General features: G+C 42.2%; 2 protein-coding genes across 2 annotated transcripts in view; both read right to left on the bottom strand.

Annotated features, from left to right (window-relative positions):
- NUP54 (nucleoporin 54) overlaps positions 1-9,150 on the bottom strand; it is a 31,257-nt gene extending 22,107 nt beyond the window's left edge. The window contains exons 1-5 of the mRNA XM_063310642.1: positions 9,033-9,150; positions 3,583-3,657; positions 3,325-3,468; positions 960-1,186; positions 568-755 (exon numbers count right to left, since the gene is read on the bottom strand). Of these exons, the coding sequence (XP_063166712.1) occupies positions 568-755; positions 960-1,186; positions 3,325-3,468; positions 3,583-3,657; positions 9,033-9,087 (689 nt within the window). The 5' untranslated portion in view covers positions 9,088-9,150. The remainder of the gene's footprint in view (positions 1-567; positions 756-959; positions 1,187-3,324; positions 3,469-3,582; positions 3,658-9,032) is intronic.
- A 2,190-nt stretch (positions 9,151-11,340) lies between these two features.
- Positions 11,341-23,135, bottom strand: part of SCARB2 (scavenger receptor class B member 2) — a 33,917-nt gene continuing 22,122 nt past the window's right edge. The window contains exons 11-12 of the mRNA XM_063310710.1: positions 21,378-21,536; positions 11,341-14,713 (exon numbers count right to left, since the gene is read on the bottom strand). Of these exons, the coding sequence (XP_063166780.1) occupies positions 14,675-14,713; positions 21,378-21,536 (198 nt within the window). The 3' untranslated portion in view covers positions 11,341-14,674. The remainder of the gene's footprint in view (positions 14,714-21,377; positions 21,537-23,135) is intronic.

Raw genomic sequence — 23,135 nt, 5'->3', positions numbered from 1 at the left:
GAAGGTAAGATGTCTCTCTACTCCGTTCCCATTGTTTTCAGAGGCATATCTCACACTGAATCCTAAGCACTGAAAATTAGAGTCCAAGGAAAAGGCTTTATGTTCTGCTGGGTCTTATTGGAACATAGCAAGAAGGGAAAGGGTGCAGGTGAACTTCCCCAGGATGAAAAACTTCTGGATGGATTTCACTTTCTGATGCCAGGGAGGCCAACAGGTGAGAAGTAGCACTTTATGACTGGATCCACACATCTACAGCTAGGTTATAGTTTAACCAGCATTTACGGAATAAGCTACAATTGACTCTCTTTATACAACACATTAAACCTGAGCCATGGTTTACAAATGATGATGATGGAATTCACACAGGGCATTCAGCCAAAAGCAAATACACTGTGTTATGCTTCAGGGTGTAGTGTGAACCAGACTCGGGCAGAGGGCAAATGAACGAGGAAGGGTTTTATCAGGGGACCACCTCAGCACAAGAGATCTTAAGTTTAGACTTGGCCTGGGAAATCTCAGGCTGTTTAAAGATAGAAGGAAATAAAATACACTATCCAATTGCCTTACTGGTCATCTGGCATTGTCTTTACACCTTCTACGTTGACAGTAAGCGTCTGGTTTGAACCCAAGATTTTGTGCAATGATTCCACAAGGTACTGCTGCTGACTACGAATCTCTGTTTCTTTTTTATTGAAGATCAGTGCCACCAAGCCATCTTCATCCTTATTGTTGGGCATGCAGCTGTAGCCCACAGCCTGTAGAGAGACAATTGTCTTTTCAGTTGCCCAAAATATGTCCATTTTTTTTGTGTATCAACACAGCACTAAAGAAGCATTAAAATTTAACATTGTGCTGACACAGAGATTATCTCTAAACTCCCAGCAGATGGAACAGCTCACCCACAGCTAATGAACCAAATGTTTTGATCCAGATAGAAGGGTGAAAGAAAGATATCCTACCTTAAATCTGCAGAATGGGTTTTCCTGCGTAAATTCCACTGGGGCAATGTTATTGTTGAAATACCCTTTGCCGGTGCCCCAAAATGCCTGCAGCTGATTCCACTTGGCCAAAATAGCATCTCGCTCATCTCCCAAGAGGGTAGGGGCAGAAAGAGCACTTGCTGTGTTTATCAGCTGGTTGGACTGTATGGGGGCTTGAGCAGGCTGGCTGAAGAGGCCTCCAAGTGCTAAAGTTGGATAAGAAGATCCACGATTAAGAGGCAGATCAAATCCACCCATGAAGTATCCTCTAAGTTTACCCCCTTTGCTTCTTTTTCTCAAAAGTATTTAATAATCAACAGAAGATACTCTCCCTCCCCCCACAGACCAACACTGTAAAGGTAGTTCTTGACTTACAACCATTAGTTTAGCAGCTGTTCAAAGTTACGACAGTGCTGGAAAAAGTGACTTAGATCAGTCCTCGCACTTATGACCATCACAGCATCCCTGTGGTCATGTGATCAAAATTCAGGTACTTGGCAACCGGTTTGCACTTATGATGGTTGCAGCGTTCTGGGGTCATGTGATCACCATCCCAGCCTGTTTCCGACAAGCAAAGTCAGTGGGGGTAGCCGGATTCGCTTAACAACCATGGTAATTCACTTAACGACTGCAGCAAAAAGGTCATAAAATTGGGTATGACTCACTTAACCACCACCTCACTTAGCAATGGAAGTTCCAGTCCCAATTGTGGCCATAAGTCGAGGACTACTGTAGAGCAGTGTTTCTCAACCTTAGCAACTTTAAGATGTGTGGACTTCGACTCCCAGAATTCCCCAGCCATACATCTTAAAGTTGCCAAGGTCGAGAAACAGTGCTGTAGAGAAATAAATATTTATTAAATTGTTTTAAATATAAATTTATATTTGTATTTATAATAGTTTCCAAAGACTATCTGTGCTGAGAATCTCCAGGAGTGATCCCAAGCAAGAATTTGAATTGCAATGCTTAGCACTTGTACATAAAAATAAAAAGAAATGGAAATAGTCCTGGGATAGTGCATAGTTCTTGCTCATCATTCATGGGGGAAAGGCATCAGGTCAGAGGTGATGTTTAGAAAAAGACTAACATGAAATGTAAAAGAAGTCTACAAGAGTTACAGCCAAGTGTCAATGAAAGAGAACTGAAGAAGCCATTATGTGGAAGTGAGAGGCACATCTACCTCTTATCGGATGCTTAGTATACAAACTCCTGGGCTTAGAAAAACAGATCTTGGAAGGCTGCTGCTGCTGCTGCTGCTGCTGGAGAGATAATCATTTAAAGTGACAGCTTGCATGAAGCAATTTAATCCAACAGCTGGCAATACCTGAAACAAAAGATTCCAGTAGAGCTTCTCTACCCAGATGGAGGACCCCAGTGCTCTGAAGGCAGGCGTTTGGCCAACTTTGGTTGCAAGAACGAGGTGAATGGTTGGAGTAATGAGTGTGTGAGTGAAAGTGAGGGCCAAGGGTGTTTTACTTTATTAAAGCTTTGTAACTATGGACTCTGTGTGCTCATAACTCACTAAAAGAATCTGGCTGTTCTTCTAACTGGAGCCTGAGAGAAACTATACAGTTATTCGGATCTTCAATGGAAAATTGGGTCTCAAGTGACATTGGCATCAGTTTTCCAGAAACTAAATACCAGTTATGTTCAACAAAAACTGTTGAAGGGAAGGAGAAAGTGAATTATTTGAAAGTAAGCAAGGGTTTATCTCAAATTAGCAGGTACAGTCCACATGTCTCCTGTACTTTCGATCCATTTAACTTTTAATTCTTCTCTGGCCCAACTATAATATTTCAGTTTCTGAAAACTCCAGGGAGCGTGCAAGGCTGCCTTATAAAGTCCCAGGGCTGTGAATGAAATTGGAGGAAGCCAGATTCAGAAAACCAAATTAAGAATAGTTTGGAACTAGCATTGGGATGCCTCTGACAATGTAATTCAGCTGTCACCTAAGATACGCCAGATGAGTTGAGACATTTTCCAGAATGTTCATGGAGAGGGCCAGGCTTGTGTTTGTCGTCTGACTGACGATGATGATGATGATGCAGCCTGAGAGTTATTATCCCACACACTCTCAGCATCTTTTTTTAAAAGTCCTGTTTAAAAATAGCTGTGATGACCTCTTGAAACTGCTAACTGGAATATTGATTGTCTCTTTGCTCACAGGGCTGTTATTAGCTCATAAGGGGGCAGGAGAACAGTAGCTCTGCCCCTGCCAGCTGCAGTTCAGTCAAAGGGAGAAAAAGAGGAATCTGTCCTTTCGAGGAGGAAGGTTTCCCCAGCTTAACTCACAGAGTTTAGATAAAATATTTGAAAATATTTAACCTCTGTAATATATACTTACTTGGTTGCTGTTGCTGCTGGGTGCTGAAACCACCAAATCCTAAACCGGTTCCCAAACCGGTGCCAAGCCCAGTTCCTGTACTTGGTGCTGTTCCAAAGCTGGTACCAAATCCAAAACCTTTGTTCTGGGTAGCTCCAAACAGCCCTGGGGGAAAGAGAAAGAGCATCACCCAAGAGGAAAACTTGCAAAGGGGCAAGCTAATTTTTCATATATTTTAATCAGAAAGTCACCCCTGCACTGGGAATAATGGGCACTTACCCGTGTTTGTAGGAGCTGAGAAGCTAAATGTAGATCCGCCTGTGGTGGTGGTGGTTCCAAACCCCCCAAAAGCTCCTAGGAAACCAAATACGTAAGTTACAAGAAGGACCACGTCTTGCAAGGCAGTTGTTCAATGACTGCATGCTGGTAGGTATTCAGGAAGAAAGATGGGAACAAATGAATGCTGCAGATGTGATCTTATACTCACACGGTATCCAGATAAGAAGTGATAACAGAAAATAGCCAGTACTATTTTATTGTTAGAGAAAACATACATACACTTGCAAACTTCACTTTTTTTTTTTTTGGAAAACCTAGTAAAGATATATATTTGCTCACATCTCAGATAAGGAGGTGAGACATTTACCTTAGGCTGAGGCAAGATGATCTGCATCAACTATTCAAACAGTGTAGAAAAGCATTTTAACAAGAGCACTGTAACTTCCAGGCCCCAAATTCTGAGCAGTGAAACTACCACAGCTCAAATGAGGTTCTTTCCCTGTCTCTGAATGGCAAATCTAAGGAATCCCCCACTGGCTATACTGGTGCTTGTGTACTCGCCAATGAATGTACCCAAAGCTTATTTCTCTAATAGATGTTACTTCCTATATTTACTAATATCAATTGCCAATTCTCTTGAAAGACACAGCATAGAAGAAAAACAACATTTTGAGGGTAGGGATTCCACATCTGATTTGCAAAAATCCTGATGATCATTACACAGAGATACAGAAACCTCTAACTTTCAGTTGCTATCTGGATTTTTGCAGCCCAGATCTTGTTCCTCTGGTTTCTGGACCATTCTGATGGTAAGCAAATTATCTATCTATCTATCTATCTATCTATCTATCTATCTATCTATCTATCTATCACAAATGAAATTTAGAACGGGTAGCCACATACAGAGACAGAGGGAAGAGCAGGTTGTCCAAATGGTCTTTCTGTTGCCTCGCCCTGTACTGGCCAACATGCTAGCAAAAGGCACGTTTACTCACATATGCCTGCATTCCTTGTGCCTATCAAGGATGGACTTGCCATCACCATTGCATCTGCATCCTTTGTAGTCCAGGGCAATAAAAACAAGATACAGCCTCCTGAACCCAAGCCCAGTTCCTGGAGACTTTATGAACACGTTCATGTAGTTATCATGACAAGAACACCAAAGTGATTTATCATAGCTCTCTTGGAGGATATTTTTTCAACTTCCCAGACTAGCCTACAGTTCTTGGTTCTCCGGGTTATCCTCCATCCGAGTCCTTAACCAGATCAAACCCTGTTAAGCTTCTTTTCCAGATCAGCCAATGTAGGTAGGAGAGAGAACATTTTTATGAAGCCCCACAATTTATAAGCAAGTGGGATGGATTAGTAATTCTGGAATTTTCTTGGCCACAGGGGCAACAGAACTTATTAAATGACTTCTCCAAATCTGGGAAGGAATGCACAGAAGCAGTTTGTTATTGCTACTTGGATAGCAACAACTGCTGGGCCACCTTTACAAGTTCTGTGAGCCTAACTAATCAAGTAGCACAGTTTCTATATGAACTGTAGTGATCAAATCACCGTTCCATATCCCTTTTGCATTTTTCTTTGCAAACCGGTTTTCCAACAGAATTTCTTTAAAAAAAAGATAGGTGGGGAAAGGAATGCATATTGAGGAAGCAATTCCAATGAATCACAAAACAAACAAATAGTACTATTAGTATTATTACTTGAAGTAGGGATTGCTTTAATAGTGAGCATGAACTTACAATACACTGAGTGTTGAAATGTTTGCATACATAGTACATAAATGATGGAATGTATGTAATTTCATATACGAGCAGCTACAACAATTAATACAAAATAAATATAAGAATAGAGGCAAGCACAGAGATGATTACTACTAGAAATCAACAAAAAATAGATTTTTAACAAATAGTCAGGATCTTTTTAACCAAAGCCAGCTGGGGATTTTTTTGTGCTGATCGTATATAATGTTGTTTTTCAACAGAACCTTGAGAAATGTATGGTGGATACATGATGACTGAAACCCAATGAAGAGACATAGGAAATGGAAAATATATACATAAATGTAGCAGAGTCCAAGAATTCAAGAAACAGAAAAGGAATTCCCTTAAAAGGGTAACCATGAAATAGTTTAGCTCATATGCCATGGAATTACAGTTGTGTATCCCTATAAATGTATTATAAGGTAGCTGGGCTCATCTTGTTTGGGGAAAAAAAATCATATCCCAATTTTGATCCACATGGATTCAAAACAGTTCACATGTTTATATGGATGGACTCAAAGACATACGCTGTGAAGTATAACTGAAAATAATGTATTTGCCAGAACACTATATATATTTATATGTGGGTGGGTGTGTATGCACACATAAATGTTTGTGTGTGTGTGTGTATCCCTTTCTTTCTCTCTCTCGCATACCCGCGAGAAGGCAAGATTGTGTGCCTTCTTGCTATGTATCTATTATCTGGATGGAAATGCATATCTTGTCTTCACTCTGCATCAGAAGTCAACCTACAGCTCTGTGCAAATTTTACATTAGCTCTCAGCTGATCAATCTCAATTTCTTGCTATAGACTCTCCCAGTCATTTAACCTGATCTCTGCTTTCTTTTATGCAGCTATTGTTAGAGATTAGAACATTTATTCATTATAGCTCCCATACCTGGAAGCAACTGCTGAATCTTCAGTTATTATCACTGATAAAAAAAATGAAGAAAGCTGGCCCTATTTAATGAATCCTTAAGACCTGACTCTAACCTCAGGCACCAGTGGATGAAGGACCCTTGAACAATATTCTGCTTTTGATTGTTTTTCTGGACTTTTGATAATTGTTGTGCTTTTTTTAGTATTTTTCCAATGTATTTTGTAAGCCACCCAGAGTTGTAACAGATTGGGGCGGCCTATACGTTTCATAAATAAATACAGTATTTCTGGTAGAAATCAGATGTAAATTATTTTTAAAATCAATAATAAAAGCAGAGAAATATTCTATCAATCTTGGTTTGAAGGACATCTCATGGATTTTAATGGAATTTGTACATGGATGAACCTTAAAAAACTGGGAAGTGTAAACTGAATTCTTGGATCCTTCCAACAACAAAGTAATTACGTGCATCACATGTATATTCTCTACCTGCACCAGTCAGACTGTTACCAAAATTAAATGGTGGCGCCGATGTAGTAGAGACACCAAAATTCCCAATATTAAAATTCACTGCAGGATTAGCAGTTAATCCAAAACCCCCAAAATTAAACCCACTGGCAGTGGAATTTGCTGCTTCAAGCCCACCAAATCCTGATGAGTGGGAAGCATAAAGAAAGCAAGATAGGGTCAGTGAGAAACCAAACATCTAAGCAGTAAAACCATTTCTTAATTACTAGAAGAAATACAAGAAAAACAATAGCAGGCCTTATCAAGCAAGAGCTGTTGAACACAAGAGTTTTTCTGATCCTAATTCTTTAGGACAATTTAATTTTAATAGCCAATATTAGGCACCAAGCAGATACTTTTCCCCCAGTATGAAGACAAAGGTTCTGAATGGCCATCATTTTTAGGGTTTGGAAATAAGGAACTTCCCTCTGCATTAGGGTTTACCATTGTGTATGTTAAAAGCCATACAGAACCTACAACAAATCTGATGTGGTCCCATATATTGGAAAGATGGCACTGCATATTCCCCACCCTATTTAAGGTTCTTTTAGTTCAAAGCACTTCCTCAATGCAGTCTATCAGCTATTTACGGTGACCTTTTGAGCACGTCCACCCATATGCACATCTTTTGCCTCTGCAAAAATGCAGCAGCAATAGGTCTATCAACTCTATAGCGCTAACCGATAAACAAAGTATTGGTGACAAAGAAGTGCATTATAATATTTTCTCAAATTTTCAATACTTTGGATCCCTACCCCCACCCAATCAAAGAACCATATATAAAACTAATGTCATTCAGCCTAGGAGAAAGAGTTACGCTAACAGTCTTAATTTTAAATAGAGAATTAGAGTTAAAAATATGACTTGAACAACTGCTGTTGTGCTTCAAGTGACTATTGTGTCTGGAATAGGCAGTCCAGGGCAATGCACAGATCCAGCAACAGACTCTGAAATGTGTTCTGCCATTATTCCACTGTGAAATATAACAAATCTTTAGTGGTCTCTCCCTGATACAGGTGTCCACTAGTCAGAAATGCCTAACTTTGTTCTGAGTTTATAGCAATACATAATCCAATTTCATACCTGTTATCATTTCTCTTCCACAGTAACTGTCTGCCAATTTAATTCATAATGCTTTGACTGCATCAGATAATCAATGCTGTTCAGCAGACAATACCAAGTGGTAATTTTTAATGAATTTGCATTCAAGAACAGTATTACAATGTTTTGAAAAACAATCTTCTAACAGGATATATATTTTATTTACTCAGTTTGTATCCTGCCCTTCTACCCAGAAGACACTCAAGCATAGCCAAGACTTTACAGTATTTATTTGTTTTGACATCAGTTAAATTTGATTTGCAAACCTTTCTTGATGTGCAAAATTTGATATATTCTGGAACAGAATATTCTGGAAGGATATATTCTAGAAGAGAAATAGGTTAAGGCCACGGATTGGTTTAACGATAGGAAAATGTTTGTGGTTAAGCATCTATGAGCTATTCTTCCCTAACTTCTTCTGGTTACAAATAAGCATTTTAAGATTTAAAAAATCTCAAGTTCTTTGGCAGGGATTTGGGTCAAAGGGGCGAACTGGTGAGGCTCTGAAGCTGCCTTGGAGCGGCAATCAACCAGCTTGGCTGAAGACTAAAAATGGGAGCGTTTTCTTGGGAACAAGAGTGACACTCCTGCCTCAATCTGGAAAGAGAGATCCCTGCTTTGCCCCTTCTAAGAAACAGAAAAGAGAATGAACCTAATTTATGCACCACCACATTAGCCACGTAGTGAAGACGTTTTAGACATTTAGGGAGGTAGGAGCATGTCTTCCCATCAGCCCCAACTAACAGGAGGATGGAAAGCCACTGCAAGGGTCCTCAAAGCCTGGAGAGCCACAGATCCTCTTGTGTAGGGGGGTTAGGCTTGATTCTCACACGTTTTCATCAACTCCCCAGCTGAGGCCCGCAGACAGCCGGCTGGGGTCCCTGCCTTCCGGAAGCTGCCCCGAACAAATGGCCCTTGACCCCCATTTTCCTTTGGATGAGATCACTTTCCGTTTCTCATTCATTTTCTCTGTGTTTATGGTTTCGAACGGAGCCCAAATTGGTAAACCACCCAGGGATCCGGCGGCGTAATAAACGTAGAATATCACCTCACACAGATACACTGACGGGTTCCGTCATTCCTTCCTCCACTTCCCCCAGGCAGGCATTCAACGGGTGTAGCTCTCCCTCCCCCGGCCGGGGAACTCGCCTCCGCAAGGCCCCCTGGCGTCCCTCCCCGCCTCCGCACTCACCCGCGGGGTTTGGGGCGGCCGCGGCGCCAGCAGCTGCCCCGAAGTTGAAAGCCATGAGGCAGCGCCGAGACCGAAGAGACGCCGAACCCCAAAAGGTGCGGCCGCCACTCCGTCCGGGCGGAAACCGTGACCCCGGAGAGAAGGCCCGCAGGCGCGCTATAGAACTACGAAATAAAAAGAATAGGGCTCGGATTCCAATTTCCGATTCTAAACTACTGCAAGTACTGGAGAATGGAAATCCGTCGGCACAACACGGCGTCGTTCGACGGTGAAAGGCTCGATTCAGGGAGAGCCGAATCTCGGAACGGGCTGAGGAATACTGTATAAGCCAGATCACTTCAGTGGTGCGACTTTATATTTATAGCTCTATGAACGAGGACCGTCGTTCACTCGGGCATGAGAACAAGACGCACAGAGCTTGATGGTTGCTCCGGCAACTGGGCGGAGCGACTGACAACATCCGCACGGCGTTCACAGGTGACGTCATGAGGAAGACGGTATCTCAGACCTATAACAGAGCGGCACACAACGCTACGGAAGTGTCCTCGAAAGGGGTAACACGCCCCCTTAGGGATTGGAAGAGCATCACAGATCTCTTATCTTCTGCTACCAGTTTATTGTATTACTGTATTTGTATGCGTACTCATTTACTTTTGAGCTAGGCGAGGACTTCAGAGTGATTTTATGAAAAACTGTCGATAACTTTTAAAGAAAATCTCGATTTACCAAGATGGGCTTGGCACGCACACTGGGTAGAATCTGCAGTTGCAGAAAACTTTCTATCATACACAACTCAGTGCCAGTTCATTTCCAAAACGAATTGTGAAGTGCAGAACCCAAATTACATTTTATTTTTTAAATGTATATAAAATAATGTTGGCAATGTGCACCGTGCTCTTAGCAGTGTGCCTAAACAAACTTTTGGGCTAGTTATGATTCAGTGCCATCATACAGAAGTACCTTCCTCCCTCCCTCCCTTTCTATTCCTTCCCTCCTTCCCTTCCACATACATCCATATATATATATATATACACATACGCATACATACATACAAATACATATATATGCAAATACATATACTGAGATAATTCACAGTTATACATGCATAGGGTTTATATGACTGCCTATCTCCCTCCAGTGACTCTTATGGGAAGTTTATGATAAAGCACAGCAGCAATCTGAGTTTTGCAGCGATTTGGGAGAATTTGCCCTCTGGGATCACAGAATCTAACCCATTTACATTGACTATCAAAACCTGTAGGTCATTCAATCTTGTACAAGAATAATAAGGGTACCTTTTTGAATGCTCAAAGAAATGGATGACCTATCACAATTTGAAGGTATTGAAGTACACTTTATGCTTCCCTGCCATGTATAAACAATAAGTTAATTTTTAACTTAATTCTACTTTAAAAGCTAGAATAAATAATTATGGAATGGTCCTATGGCACTAGTTGTCACCCTATACATACTGTAGAAATATACTGAATGTGTTTATAGAACTCCTCTTTATGGGTTCAGGTTTTTATAAGTGTGTGCACCTTTTGAAAAAGGAGCCACGCTGCATTTCCAAAGCCCTCACTAAGGGATTGGGAGGGTCACAACCTAAAAATGTAAAACCAGATTTAAAAAATAAAATGAAAGGCATCAGAAAATATTCTAAATGTATAAAGATGCCTGTTTGCTAACTGCTTTGGATTTTTCTATTTTCCAAGCATTGGAACCCCAGAAGCCTTGCTTATATATCAATTTAAAATTCACCTGCAATTGCTTTTCTAATGTATGTTATTCCTCCAAATAAATGTCTATTAGGCACCATCTTGCAGTTTTTCAACTTGTAGCTTATCAACATCTGGAAAATGTTTGGCCTGATATGAACTTCACATCAAGATCAGTTTAACGGAATGGTTACAAGGACAGGTTTAGTATGGTAATTTAGAGGGGGGGGGAACAATGAAATAACAAAGTAATTTAATCAGATCATTGATATTCATAGACAAAGCTACATAGTGTGAGCTATTTTCTTCATGTCCTACCTAAGCTACATGACCAAGCCACGTAGTATCAATCTCAGTAAGAACATTTAAAATGAGTCTTCTCAACCTGGTACCCTGCAGGTATGTTGTAACAGGGCTCCCATCATCCCTTCCCATCGTGGAAGAAGGATGATGGGAGCAGCAATCCAAGACACCTGTAGTTTGACAGTTTGGGAAAGGTTATATTAATCACCACCACCTGCCCCCAGCTGAGCATCAAATGCATGTCCTTATTTGGTTTTCCCTTTAAAATGTAAGAAAACAGAGAAACGAACAAAAACATCTTTTACTGCTTGTATAGTTCCATCATGCCATTTAAAATGTGTTAGACTTCAAGGCGACACAAGATTGTTCTTAAGGTCAGCATTTGTCATTAACTCAGTAATGCAACCTTGGAAAAGGAGCTATGGCACAAACTTAGTTTCCCATCTTCTACAGGGGTTAATATTAGCGTACCTTATGCAACTTGTAGAATACAGAGATCATCAACACCTGAAGCTATTTTTGAGTTAAGAGAAGCACTATATAAATGTTATTAAGCCAGATCATGTGTGGTACAGTTGAAGAGGTCTTGAGTCATTCTAAAGAAAGCAGATTAGCGAGCTGAAACCACCACTTGCGTAGCTGCAGGACCAAGACTGGCAGCGATGTCCAGATGCGTAGTAAGGAACCTAGAAATTCCTGGGAACTTGTGTGACCCTCAGTGACAAGAGCAGAAACAATGGCAAGCATCTTGCAAAGTGTGCTCATCATCTCTACGTTTGTGCAAGAGAAGCAAGGAGGCCTTAATACTATCAGCAACTGCCTTGTCCAGCCAAAATAAGAAAATGCATTGGAAAAAGGTTATTTGGGGACTGGATCTTGAAGTCAGTCTCTTAGACATATCCATCATCTTTGGCCGCACACGGGTTTGCCAGCTATATTATTTTCAGGAGTAGGAAGATTTTACCCTTGAATTTTTTTTCTTAACAAGAACCCCGAAATCATCCATCAGCTATAGCCAGCTATAAAAGATGCTCAAAAATAAGTGCACATTCCAAGCACATTTAGGGCCTTGAAATTTGATTTCAGTACCAAAATCACAACAAGCTCATAGTTCCATACCAAAATCCAGTTTCTTAAATTGAGCAATCTTTTTGGGATGAGGGAAAACAAGCCCTTTGATTTATTAAGAGCTATTGCAAACCCTTGCATATTTAAAGCTGCTACCCAGAGAGTCAATTGCTAATCTCACATCTGGACACATCCAGTTTTCAACATACCAAACGAGACTAACAGGCCAATTTTTGTAGCTCTGACAGAGGACTCTCCTTGGAAAGCAAGAGTGATTCCACTTTGCCTCAATCTGCAAGTTAGATCCATCCTAGGCTAAAAACTGTCCATGCAGAATAGGCCAGAAGAAATACAAAATCCTGATCTGCAGTATTGTGTGGTACTACTATCTGGGCTCCTCAGACTGCAGTACATTATTATACACTTTTTTTTCCAACTTTGTTCCTGCAAATATTTAAAACTGTCTCTCTCCCTGCAGTAACTTTATGCACTGTAATATGACATTTTAATTTCTGAGCTGAAAAATGTTGATAATCAGATTTTAATTTCTCAGATTTAGGTTACATAATTTGCCCTACCTCCCCAGGAAACTTAGTGTCACCTATCTGTTAGCAAAGCACACACCTCTAACCTCTTAGATTAATTCTACGATAGACATCACCCTTGAGCTTGGTTAACTCCTCAGGACTCTCTGCCTGACACAGCTGGCAATGAAATGCTGAGCCTAAGAGCCTTTTGGTGGGATCTAGCAAAGCCATTTTTAACATTAAGTTAAAGGAATACAGTGGGCACCACAAAAGCCATGGAAATCCATGCAAATCTGATGGGAAAACTTAGATTGCAAACTCAAGGAACCATTTCTTTTCTAACAGTAGGACATTTGGGAACTGTGAGTAGTGAGACTTCAGATAATACTCAAGTGATAGATAAACTACAAAAAAAAGGAGGGGGAAATAAAAGGGACACAGTACCAATTTTCACTGCTTGCTTAGAAGGGAAAAGGTGGTCTTCAAGTTGAGCTTGACTCCTGGTGGCTCCATGTTGCTTTCTTGGCAAAAATATGGCTTGCCGCTGCTTTGTTCCAGAATGTTTTTTCAAATTCCCAGATATGGGGACTCCTGGGCTTTCCTTGTTGGCCTCCCATCCAAATATCAACCACAAAGTCTGACCCCAGGCAGGGTCAGCCAGATGCTACCACTAAGAGTATTTGCTACCACCTTACTTACAGGACCGTCTCAAAGAGGACCCCAGCTTCCCTTCATTAAATCAGTGCACAGTTGACTGGACAAAGATGCTGGATCCCTTCTCATTCCCTCCAGTGCAAGTGAATTGTCATATAAAACTTCTTTTCACCTCAAAACACAGGACACATTATCTTGAAAACCACAGGCTTCTGCTGCAGGCTTTAAATTTCATTTTGGTTGTAATTGTGAAGACTCTTATCCCTTCTTTTTTTCCTCCTAGATTGAAGGGGTATCACTGCAAGGCACATCTGGATGCCTCTGAGGAAGAGCCATTAAATCTTACGATGTGCTGGATTTAGGGAATGAATCTGTTATTCCCAAATCACTTGTAAAGCCAACAAGGAGGCATCAGAGAGAGTGCCAGGGAAAAACTTCTCCAATGAAGGTTTGAATCCTTGGAAAATGTGTGTGATATGCACAGTCTGTAGAGACTGGCTCTTTCAAACTCATTTTGTGTGTGTGTGTGCTCTTTTAAAAATAAAACAGTTCACAGAATCCCAGTAATGCTTTTGGGCCAAGGGCTGGATCTTTTTAACCCTATTTCCACAGATACAGGAGAGACGGCACTAGCAGATACTTGAACCAGCCTTCCTCAGTCTGATGTCCTCTCAAGGGGCAGGACTGCCACAGCATTGGGAGGGTGCCAGGTTGGAGAAAGCCGATCTAAGCCACTTACTCAAAAGGAAATTGATGAATTGCATTTAAAAAAAACCTCTGAATGGGGCATCTATGACTCAAATGTACTGATGGATGGAACAAAAATGGGAAACTCCCTGGATGTATGCTGAAGGATTTTTTTTTCCCCTTTCCAGTGCAAACATTTACCCTATGAAACTCCGGGTAGATTTGACACATAGGATTCACCAAGAAATCAAATTATGGAAGGACAAGGCCGTGCTAGCAAATCTCCTAAATTAATAAGGATGTCACCAGGGCTGACATCACCTTTCATGGCTCCTCGAGTAAGCCCTTCCACTAGGGACTCAGCCTTGGGTGCAGTCTCACAAGTTCAGCAAATGATGCACATGTAGTGAAATACTGCTAGTTTTGTGCTCTGGGAAGACAGTGGCAAATGGCTGCCCAACTGGCCCCTTAAAAACAGTACCTCTGCCCTCCGTTCAGGTTCATTTTACAAATGTACTCCTTCCCCGAAAGCAGATGCTTACTAAATTCTAACAAGAGGACAATTTCAACAGTGTCGCTGAGAGTGGTAGTAGTAGGTAGTGGTGGCAGTTAAAAACGGTTTGCCCAGTTCAGCCATCATCATGAAGCTCTTTTTTGCAAATGCAGACTGCTTGGGGAAATTGAGTTAAGTCCGGATAAGCGGAGCTTGCTCGTCAGCGGAACCCTGTTGTGAGGGAGGGGGGGAAAAACAAGGAGTTAATACAGAGGTCGTGTTCACATAACCCACTTCACCTATTGGCTCTTTGCTAGAGATGGCAAACCCAAGCAGAATCCAAACAGACTTTTCTCAAGTCCTGTTCATAGATAAATCGTTGATAAGTTGTCTCTAACTAGGATCTGATCTATGTGAGCAGATCAACCTAGTGGTATTGTGTTCCTAAGACAGTCCTACCTGAGAACGCAGGGAAAGGCTCACATGTTCAAATGTCCTGTTAAATCAACTTCTCCTTGCTGGTGAGAAATTGACCCAGCTGGGAGATGTTTTTACCCAAGCCATTTCCCTGAGCTGTTGTATTCTCCTGCAGGCAGGAAATGTCTTGATTTGTTTTTTCCAATTTCCATGGTTTCTATGCAAGCAAGAAACCTAAATACAGGTAGTCCTCACTTAATGACCATTTGCTTAGTGACAGTTCAGACTTATGACGGTGCTAGGAAAACCAACTTACACCTGGTGCTCAGACTCATGACCATTGCCACATCCCCACGGTCACATGATCACAATTTGGGCACTTGGCAACCGGTTCGCATTTATGACTGTTGCAGCATCCCGTGGTCACATAATTGCCATTTTCGACCTTCCTGGCAAGCAAAATCAATGGGGAACTGCATGACTGCTTAACAACCACATGGCTTGCTTAATGACCACCGAAAAAAGTTGTAAAATCGAGTCAGATTCACTTAGCAACTGAAATTCCAGTCAAAATTGTGGTTGTTAAGCAAGGACAAGGACTACCTGTAGGAGAAGACCACATTTTCAAGAGATAGGAATGTTGGCCCTGGATTCACTTGAGCTGCAAAACTTTGGGTAAGCTGTGGACCTTTTAATCCCTGCTTTAAAAAATTAAAAGAGGAATGAGCTCCACCTACCTTTGGGTTCCAGTATTGAGGAGATCATCTCTTGAAACCTACCTTGTTTGTTTCACAAGAGCATGTACAAACAACCACTGGCTTTAAAAGGAGGATATCCAGCCAGCAAAAGCACCTTCACCAGGACCACTCGAGCAAGCCTAACCGAGTCTATACACTCCCTGAAGAGCAGTATTTAAAAATCCCTCCTAAGAAAAGCAAGCATGGAAGTTGCAGCTGAGCAGTTAGAGGACATCCCTTCTAGCCTTCCTTCACTCTTCAGACCAATTAAACCGCTACAGACCCATAGACCAAGCCCGAGAAGTAACCCAACACAGAATGTGGGCCTCCTTTCACAGTTTGGGATCCCTGTTTAGAATATGCAGCACCAAGAAGTCAAAGCAGGAAGTCCTTGCCTTAGATGTTGCTCGCCTGTCCTGTGTTATGTACTGTTGGTGCTTGACTTAACACTGGGAGAGATCCAGCTTCTCTCCAGTCTGTCCCAGTCTGTGCAGGGGCTCACATAGCTGTCATGTAGGAAAAAAGGGGGATAACTTCCTGTTGGCCCTTCAAGGTAGATCAGACTAGGAAGCCAGAGTTATGAATGCTAATACTACTTTTATTATAAGGTTACAGCAGTGTTTCTCAACCTTGGGAACTTGAAGATGTACGGACTTCAACTCCCAGAATTCTCCAGCCAGCATAGTTGGCTGGGGAATTCTGGGAGTTGAAGTCCACACATCTTCAAGTCGCCAAGGTTGAGAAACACTGGGTTACAGTAACAGAATCTTCCAAGTCTGAATGCACTTCCCCATCCCTCCCTTTATCTTTGTGAGAACTAGGTTGGGCCCTGCCCGAGATGCTTTCTCAAATTACAGTTTTGCCCCAGACTCAGGTTTCTTTTATCTGACCATTGCCTTGGTTGCTGCTCTTCCTCCTGTTCCTCAAGGTGATTCCTACTTCCCATTACAATATAACTCTAGGTTGGAGACGGCACAGAAATGCATTTAGTGCACTTTTTACTCGATCACTGCTTTCTGAACATGCACCTGAATTGCAATGCAGTGTCCCCAATATTGCTGTAGAATTCAGTGCCTTCAAAAATGCACACGGGGGCTGATGTTAAGGCAAGTACTTAAAGGGGTATATTAGGGGCGGAGGGACTCACAGGATCCAATGCTGTCATCACAATGGCAAAAGCAGTGTTGTGCTGTAAGCTCCGCCCCTTTCCTATGTGCACGTAATGCTGTGGCATGCAAAACATGCCTGTTGTAGAAAAATCTGTGCTAACGTATAAGCAGGAGTACAGCTATCATTAACATATTATCACATAAGAACAAGCAATGGTCCAGAGGAGGGAAAGGAAAAATCCAGGGCAGCTGGGAGTCAAAAAAGTCAAGCTGGATGCAAATGCAGTCTCCATCTTGACTTTTTTTATTATACCCCCTCACCCCCGCAGATATGCCTAGGGCAATCTCTTTATTTTTAGTTGATATGCTCATGTCTTACAATAGGTGTTATCTTGTTTATTCGTTTAGTCGCTTCCGACTCTTCGTGACTTCATGGACCAGCCCACACCGGAGCTTCCTGTTGGTCGTCAACACCCCCAGCTCCCCCAGGGACGGGTCCGTCACCTCTAGAATATCATCCATCCATCTTGCCCTTGGTCGACCCCTCTTCCTTTTGCCTTCCACTCTCCCTAGCATCAGCATCTTCTCCAGGGTGTCCTGTCTTCTCATTATGTGGCCAAAGTATTTCAGTTTTGCCTTTAATATCATTCCCTCAAGTGAGCAGTCTGGCTTTATTTCCTGGAGGATGGACTGGTTTGACCTTCTTGCAGTCCAAGGCACTCTCAGAATTTTCCTCCAACACCACAGTTCAAAAGCATCTGTCTTCCTTCTCTCAGCCTTCCTTATGGTCCAGCTCTCGCAGCCATATGTTACTACGGGGAACACCATTGCTTTAACGATGTGGACCTTTGTTGTCAGTGTGATGTCTCTGCTCTTAACTATTTTATCGAGATTTGTCATTGCTCTTCTCCCAAGGATTAAGCGCCTTCTGATTTCCTGACTGCAGTCAGCATCTGCAGTAACCTTCGCACCTAGAAATACAAAGTCTTTCACTGCTTCTACATTTTCTCCCTCTATTTGCCAGTTATCAATCAAGCTGGTTGCCATAATCTTGGTTTTTTTGAGGTTAGCTGCAAGCCAGCTTTTGCACTTTCTTCTTTCACCTTCATCATAAGGCTCCTCAGTTCCTCTTTGCTTTCAGCCATCAAAGTGGTATCATCTGCATATCTGAGATTGTTAATGTTTCTTCCAGAGATTTTAACTCCAGCCTTGGATTCCTCAAGGCCAGCTTGTCGCATGATGTGTTCTGCGTACAAGTTGAATAGGTAGGGTGAGAGTATACAGCCCTGCCGTACTCCTTTCCCAATCTTAAACCAGTCCGTTGTTCCGTGGTCTGTTCTTACTGTTGCTACTTGGTCGTTATACAGATTCTTCAGGAGGCATACAAGATGACTTGGTATCCCCATACCACTAAGAACTTGCCACAATTTGTTATGGTCCACACAGTCAAAGGCTTTAGAATAGTCAATAAAACAGAGATAGATGTTTTTCTGAAACTCCCTGGCTTTTTCCATTATCCAGCGGATATTGGCAATTTGGTCCCAAGTTCCTCTGCCTTTTCCAAATCCAGCTCGTACATCTGGCAATTCTTGCTCCATGAATTGCTGAAGTCTACCTTGCAGGATCTTGAACATTACCTTACTGGCATGTGAAATGAGTGCTACTGTTCGATAGTTTGAACATTCTTTAGTGTTTCCCTTTTTTGGTATGGCAATATAAGTTGACTTTTTCCAATCTGATGGCCATTCTTGTGTTTTCCAAATTTGCTGGCATATAGCATGCATTACCTTGACAGCATCATCTTGCAAGATTTTGAACAGTTCAGCTGGGATGCCGTTGTCTCCTGCTGCCTTGTTATTAGCAATGATTCTTAAGGCCCATTCAACCTCACTCTTCAGGATGTCTGGCTCTAGCTCACTGACCACACCGTCAAAGCTATCCCCGATATTGTTATCCTTCCTATATAGGTCTTCTGTATATTCTTGACACCTTTTCTTGATCTCTTCTTCTTCTGTTAGGTCCTTGCCATCTTTCTTTTTGATCATGCCCATTTTTGCCTGGAATTTACCTCCGATGTTTCTAATTTTCTGGAAGAGGTCTCCTGTCCTTCCTATTCTATTGTCTTCTTCCACTTCCGCGCATTGCTTGTTTAATTCCTTATCTCTTCTGGCTAACCTCTGGAATTTTGCATTTAGTTGGGCATATCTCCCCCTATCACTGTTGCCTTTTGCTTTCCTTCTTTCTTGGGCTACTTCTAGTGTCTCAGCAGACAGCCATTTTGCCTTCTTGGTTTTCTCTTTCTTTGCGATGTATTTTGTTGCCGCCTCCTGAACAATGTTGCGAACTTCTGTCCATAGTTCTTCTGGGACCCTGTCTACTAAGTCCAGTCCCTTAAATCTATTCTTCACTTCCACTGCATATTCCTTAGGAATATTAGTGAGCTCATATCTAACTGATGTGTGGGACTTCCCTAATCTCTTTAGTCTGATCCTAAACTGTGCAATAAGAAGTTCATGATCTGAACTACAGTCAGCTCCAGGCCTTGTTTTTACCGACTGTATAGATGTCCGCCACCTTTGGCTGCAAAGGATGTAGACAATCTGGTGAAGTCCATGTATAAAGTCATCTCCTAGGTTATTGGAAGAGAGTGTTTGTTCTGCAGAGTGAGTTGTCTTGGCAAAATTCTATCAGCCTATGTCCTGCTTCGTTTTGTTCTCCCAGGCCATGCTTACCTGTAATTCCAGGTGTCATTTGATTGCCCACCTTAGCATTCCAGTCTCCTGTGATGAAAATAACATCTCTTTTAGGCGTGTTGTCCAGTAGGTGCTGCAGATCCTCATAGAACTGCTCTACTTCAGCTTCTTCAGCATCTGTGGTTGGGGCGTATATTTGGATCACTGTGATGTTAGATGGCTTGCCCTGAATTCAAATTGAGATCATTCTGTCGTTTTTTGGATTGTATCCAAGCACTGCTTTAGCCACTTTACTATTAATTATGAAGGCTACTCCATTTCTTCTGTGGTCCTCTTGTCCACAGTAGTAGATCTGGTGGCCATTTGATGTGAAGTGGCCCATTCCAGTCCATTCCAGTTCACTGACGCCCAAAATGTCTATCTTTAATCTTGACATCTCACCAATAACCACATCCAATTTGCCCTGGCTCATAGATCTTACATTCCAGGTTCCGATGGTGTGTTGATCCTTAGAACATCGGATTCGCCGTTCACCACCAGCACCGTCGGCCGCTAGCCGTCCTTTCGGCTTTGAGCTAGCTGCGTCATCACGTCTGGGGCTAGTTGAACTCATCCTCTGTTCCTCCCCAGTAGCATTTTGACCATCTTCCGACCTGGGGGTCTCATCTTCCGATGGCATACCGACATATCTCTGGTTGTACTGATCCATTTAGTTTTCACGGCAAGAATACCTGGGTGGGTTGCCATTACCTTCCCCAGGGATTGCATTTAGTCTGACCTCTCTGTCATGACCTTCCCGTCTTGGGTGGCCCTTCACGGTTTAGCTCATGGCATCATTGAGGTGCTCAAGCTCCAGCACCACGACAAGGTAACGATCCTTTGCTGAAGAGGTGTTATCTAGGCGGTGCCATGAGTAAGGATGGCGAGCAGGGGGCTCCCATCCAGGCTGTAAAGCGCATGCGTAGTACTGAGGAATTAGGTATCCATTCAAAGAGACACAGATCGGGCCCTCCTTAGTCTTTGGGATTTATATGTCTGGGTTTTTCCCACGCTTCTTCAGTTTGTTAGGATTTTCTGTTATGTTGCAGTAATAAAACACCAGAGACCTATTCCTTGTCTCAGCGTGGTTCCTGGCTGTTAGGACAGGCGGTGTTATTCTCTTTGGCATATACAAGAGAATGGCTTTAATGACAAACTATATGTGAACTATATTTTTTATTCAAGCACCAGCATAAAAAAAACAATAAATTGCCTGATTAATCTAGGATACCATCTTAGTGTCTATTTTGTTTTTAAATAGCTCCAGCTAAGCCTTCACTAGGCTGTTGTAATCTACAGTACAAAGAATAGTGGGGAAACCCAAGGCCTGATACATCAAAGCAGAATAATTTAAACTTAAAGCTGGTTCACACACGTACATTTATACTTCATGATGCTTGAAGTTCTGAATAGTCTCCACTTGAGCTTATAGTAAGGGACAATATACATTTATGAGACTAAATTTTAATTAATCAATAGGAGTTTCTGCACTCATACGACTTATATTGCCAATAAGTGGCTGGCACATGTGCAAAACCAAGCTTTAAGATTTCAGAGTTCCCTACTCAAGCTCCTCTTTGGCACTTAAGTTTGCAGATACCAGGAAGAGACAAACTTTGCTTGTCTTACCATGTGATACAAGTCAGCAGCAGAATATTGCTAAGATGCATTTACTGTGGGTCTACTAACCCTCTGCCCTAGAATGAACAAGCAGGTAGGTGAGGAAAGGAGGGAGGGAGGGGGACAAAGTGTTCTGGTGACAGTGTGTGTGTGTGTGTGTGTTTGTGTATACACACAAACAAATATACATACATACATGCAACCCAAAGTAAACTTCAAAAAGAAATTGGCTTTTAAAATGAAACAACAGGGAAATGAACAGACCTAAAAACAACCTTACCTCCTCTTTTTTCCCTCTGGGCCAGTAGAGGACTGCAAGAAATACTGCTCCAGAAATAATTCCTAGTGCCAAGATGACATATGGGACAGCTTTAGCCATATTGGATTCAAACAAAGCAGTCTTCAGTTTTTCTGCAGATCCTTTGTCAAGCATAAATCTCTGAGAAGGAAAAGATGAATGAGGAGATGGAGGAGGAGACACATTGGGTTTATCTGCCCACACCACTGTGGCCAAGCATGGTTTAGATAGAGAAGGTTGAGCCCAAAATTTGCATTTAGGGCATGAGATTCAGAGTTACTATACTTCTGGTATCTTATCACTTCCAGTCTACTCAAAGGAAATGGATTCTTATAAGCCTTTCTGTGCAGACTTCAGCTTCAGGCACTGATCTACTGATGAGGATGCTCATCTAAAAGGAATCAAGGAAGCCATCTGAACATCTCCAAAAGCCACACACACACACAAGCAACCAACAACTTGTTGGAAGAGTACGTTGGGGCCCCAGAAATCAAAGGCTAGCTGAACCAGAGAGAAGTCATGTTGGAACAGAATGCCACCTCTTTGCAGGCCTGCCCAGCGAATGACCTTTTTGAGTGATCATGATGGATGATGAGCATAACACACTGTGTGATAAATACGCAGTCAATGGACTCCCTAAGTTTATCGAATGCATCAGTTCATGGATATCAAGGGAGTAAATGCAACAGCATGAAAACCAACGATGTGCCAATGGCAGGAGAAGATCAAAGGCTGATGGACAGTCAGTCAGCCTCACTAGATGAAGACTCTCCAGACCCAGCTGAAGCTGGCATCTTAGTGCCTTTGCCTCTTTGCCAAGGGATGAACAAGGTAACATACTACCTACGTTAGAAAATCCTAGGAAAAGTTTACTGGTTACAATGGCTACAGCCAAGTCACTTATGGACCTTGTCTCTCCAATTGTTGACATTAGGTCAAGAGGAGAATGGAATGGCTGGATATTGTTCTCCCCAGATCCTTATGAGCCAGCAGGGGAACCTGGGGGGCTGACCCAGGCCATCCTTATAACTGAGGAGGAGTTTTCTACCACACTGAGATATCCCATAGGGTCTACAATCATGAAGCAGGGGGCAGGGAGGGACCTCTTGCCAATCCAATCGTGCAGAGCAGCATGCAGCAAGAACCATCTATCTATCTATCTATTTTCCAAATGTCTATCACTGCCCATCTCCCCCCAAGGGGGACTCTGGGCGGTTTACAATAAAATTGGAAGTTAAAACTATAAAACTATAAATCAATCCAGTGCCCAGTGTTGTTGAATGAAGTCCCTGGAAGGCAAGCTCCATTGGACAGTGCTAACCTCATCTTCCCAGGGCAAGACTTCCAGGAGCACTTTCAGAATTTGCATGAGATAAGCCAACCCTTGGTTGGGACCTGGTTGCCCGTCGCTAATTCTACAGCCCAACCCAACAACCTGCTATCTCTCACTATCTCTTCCACATTGGGAAATCTTTCTGGAATCAAGAAGCTACAAGATCACTTTTGGTAACTATTTAATTACTAATTTAGATAACCTTTCAGCTTACTTGTTGGGAAAACTGTGTGGATCAGCAACCTCTATTTATTTATTATTGGATTTATACCCCGCCTTTATTTTGTACAACATGAATGCTTCCACCTCCCATTTTCCCCACCAGAACCACACCTGGGAGGTGGAACTGGGTTGAGGGAGAGTAACTGGCCCAAAGTCACTCCCTGCCTAAGGGGGGACTAGAACAC

Source organism: Candoia aspera, chromosome 8 (assembly GCF_035149785.1).
Source record: "Candoia aspera isolate rCanAsp1 chromosome 8, rCanAsp1.hap2, whole genome shotgun sequence".
NCBI classification, from domain to species: domain Eukaryota; kingdom Metazoa; phylum Chordata; class Lepidosauria; order Squamata; family Boidae; genus Candoia; species Candoia aspera.
The sequence above is the reverse complement of the archived record's forward strand: the minus strand, read 5'-3'. Positions and strand labels throughout refer to the sequence as shown.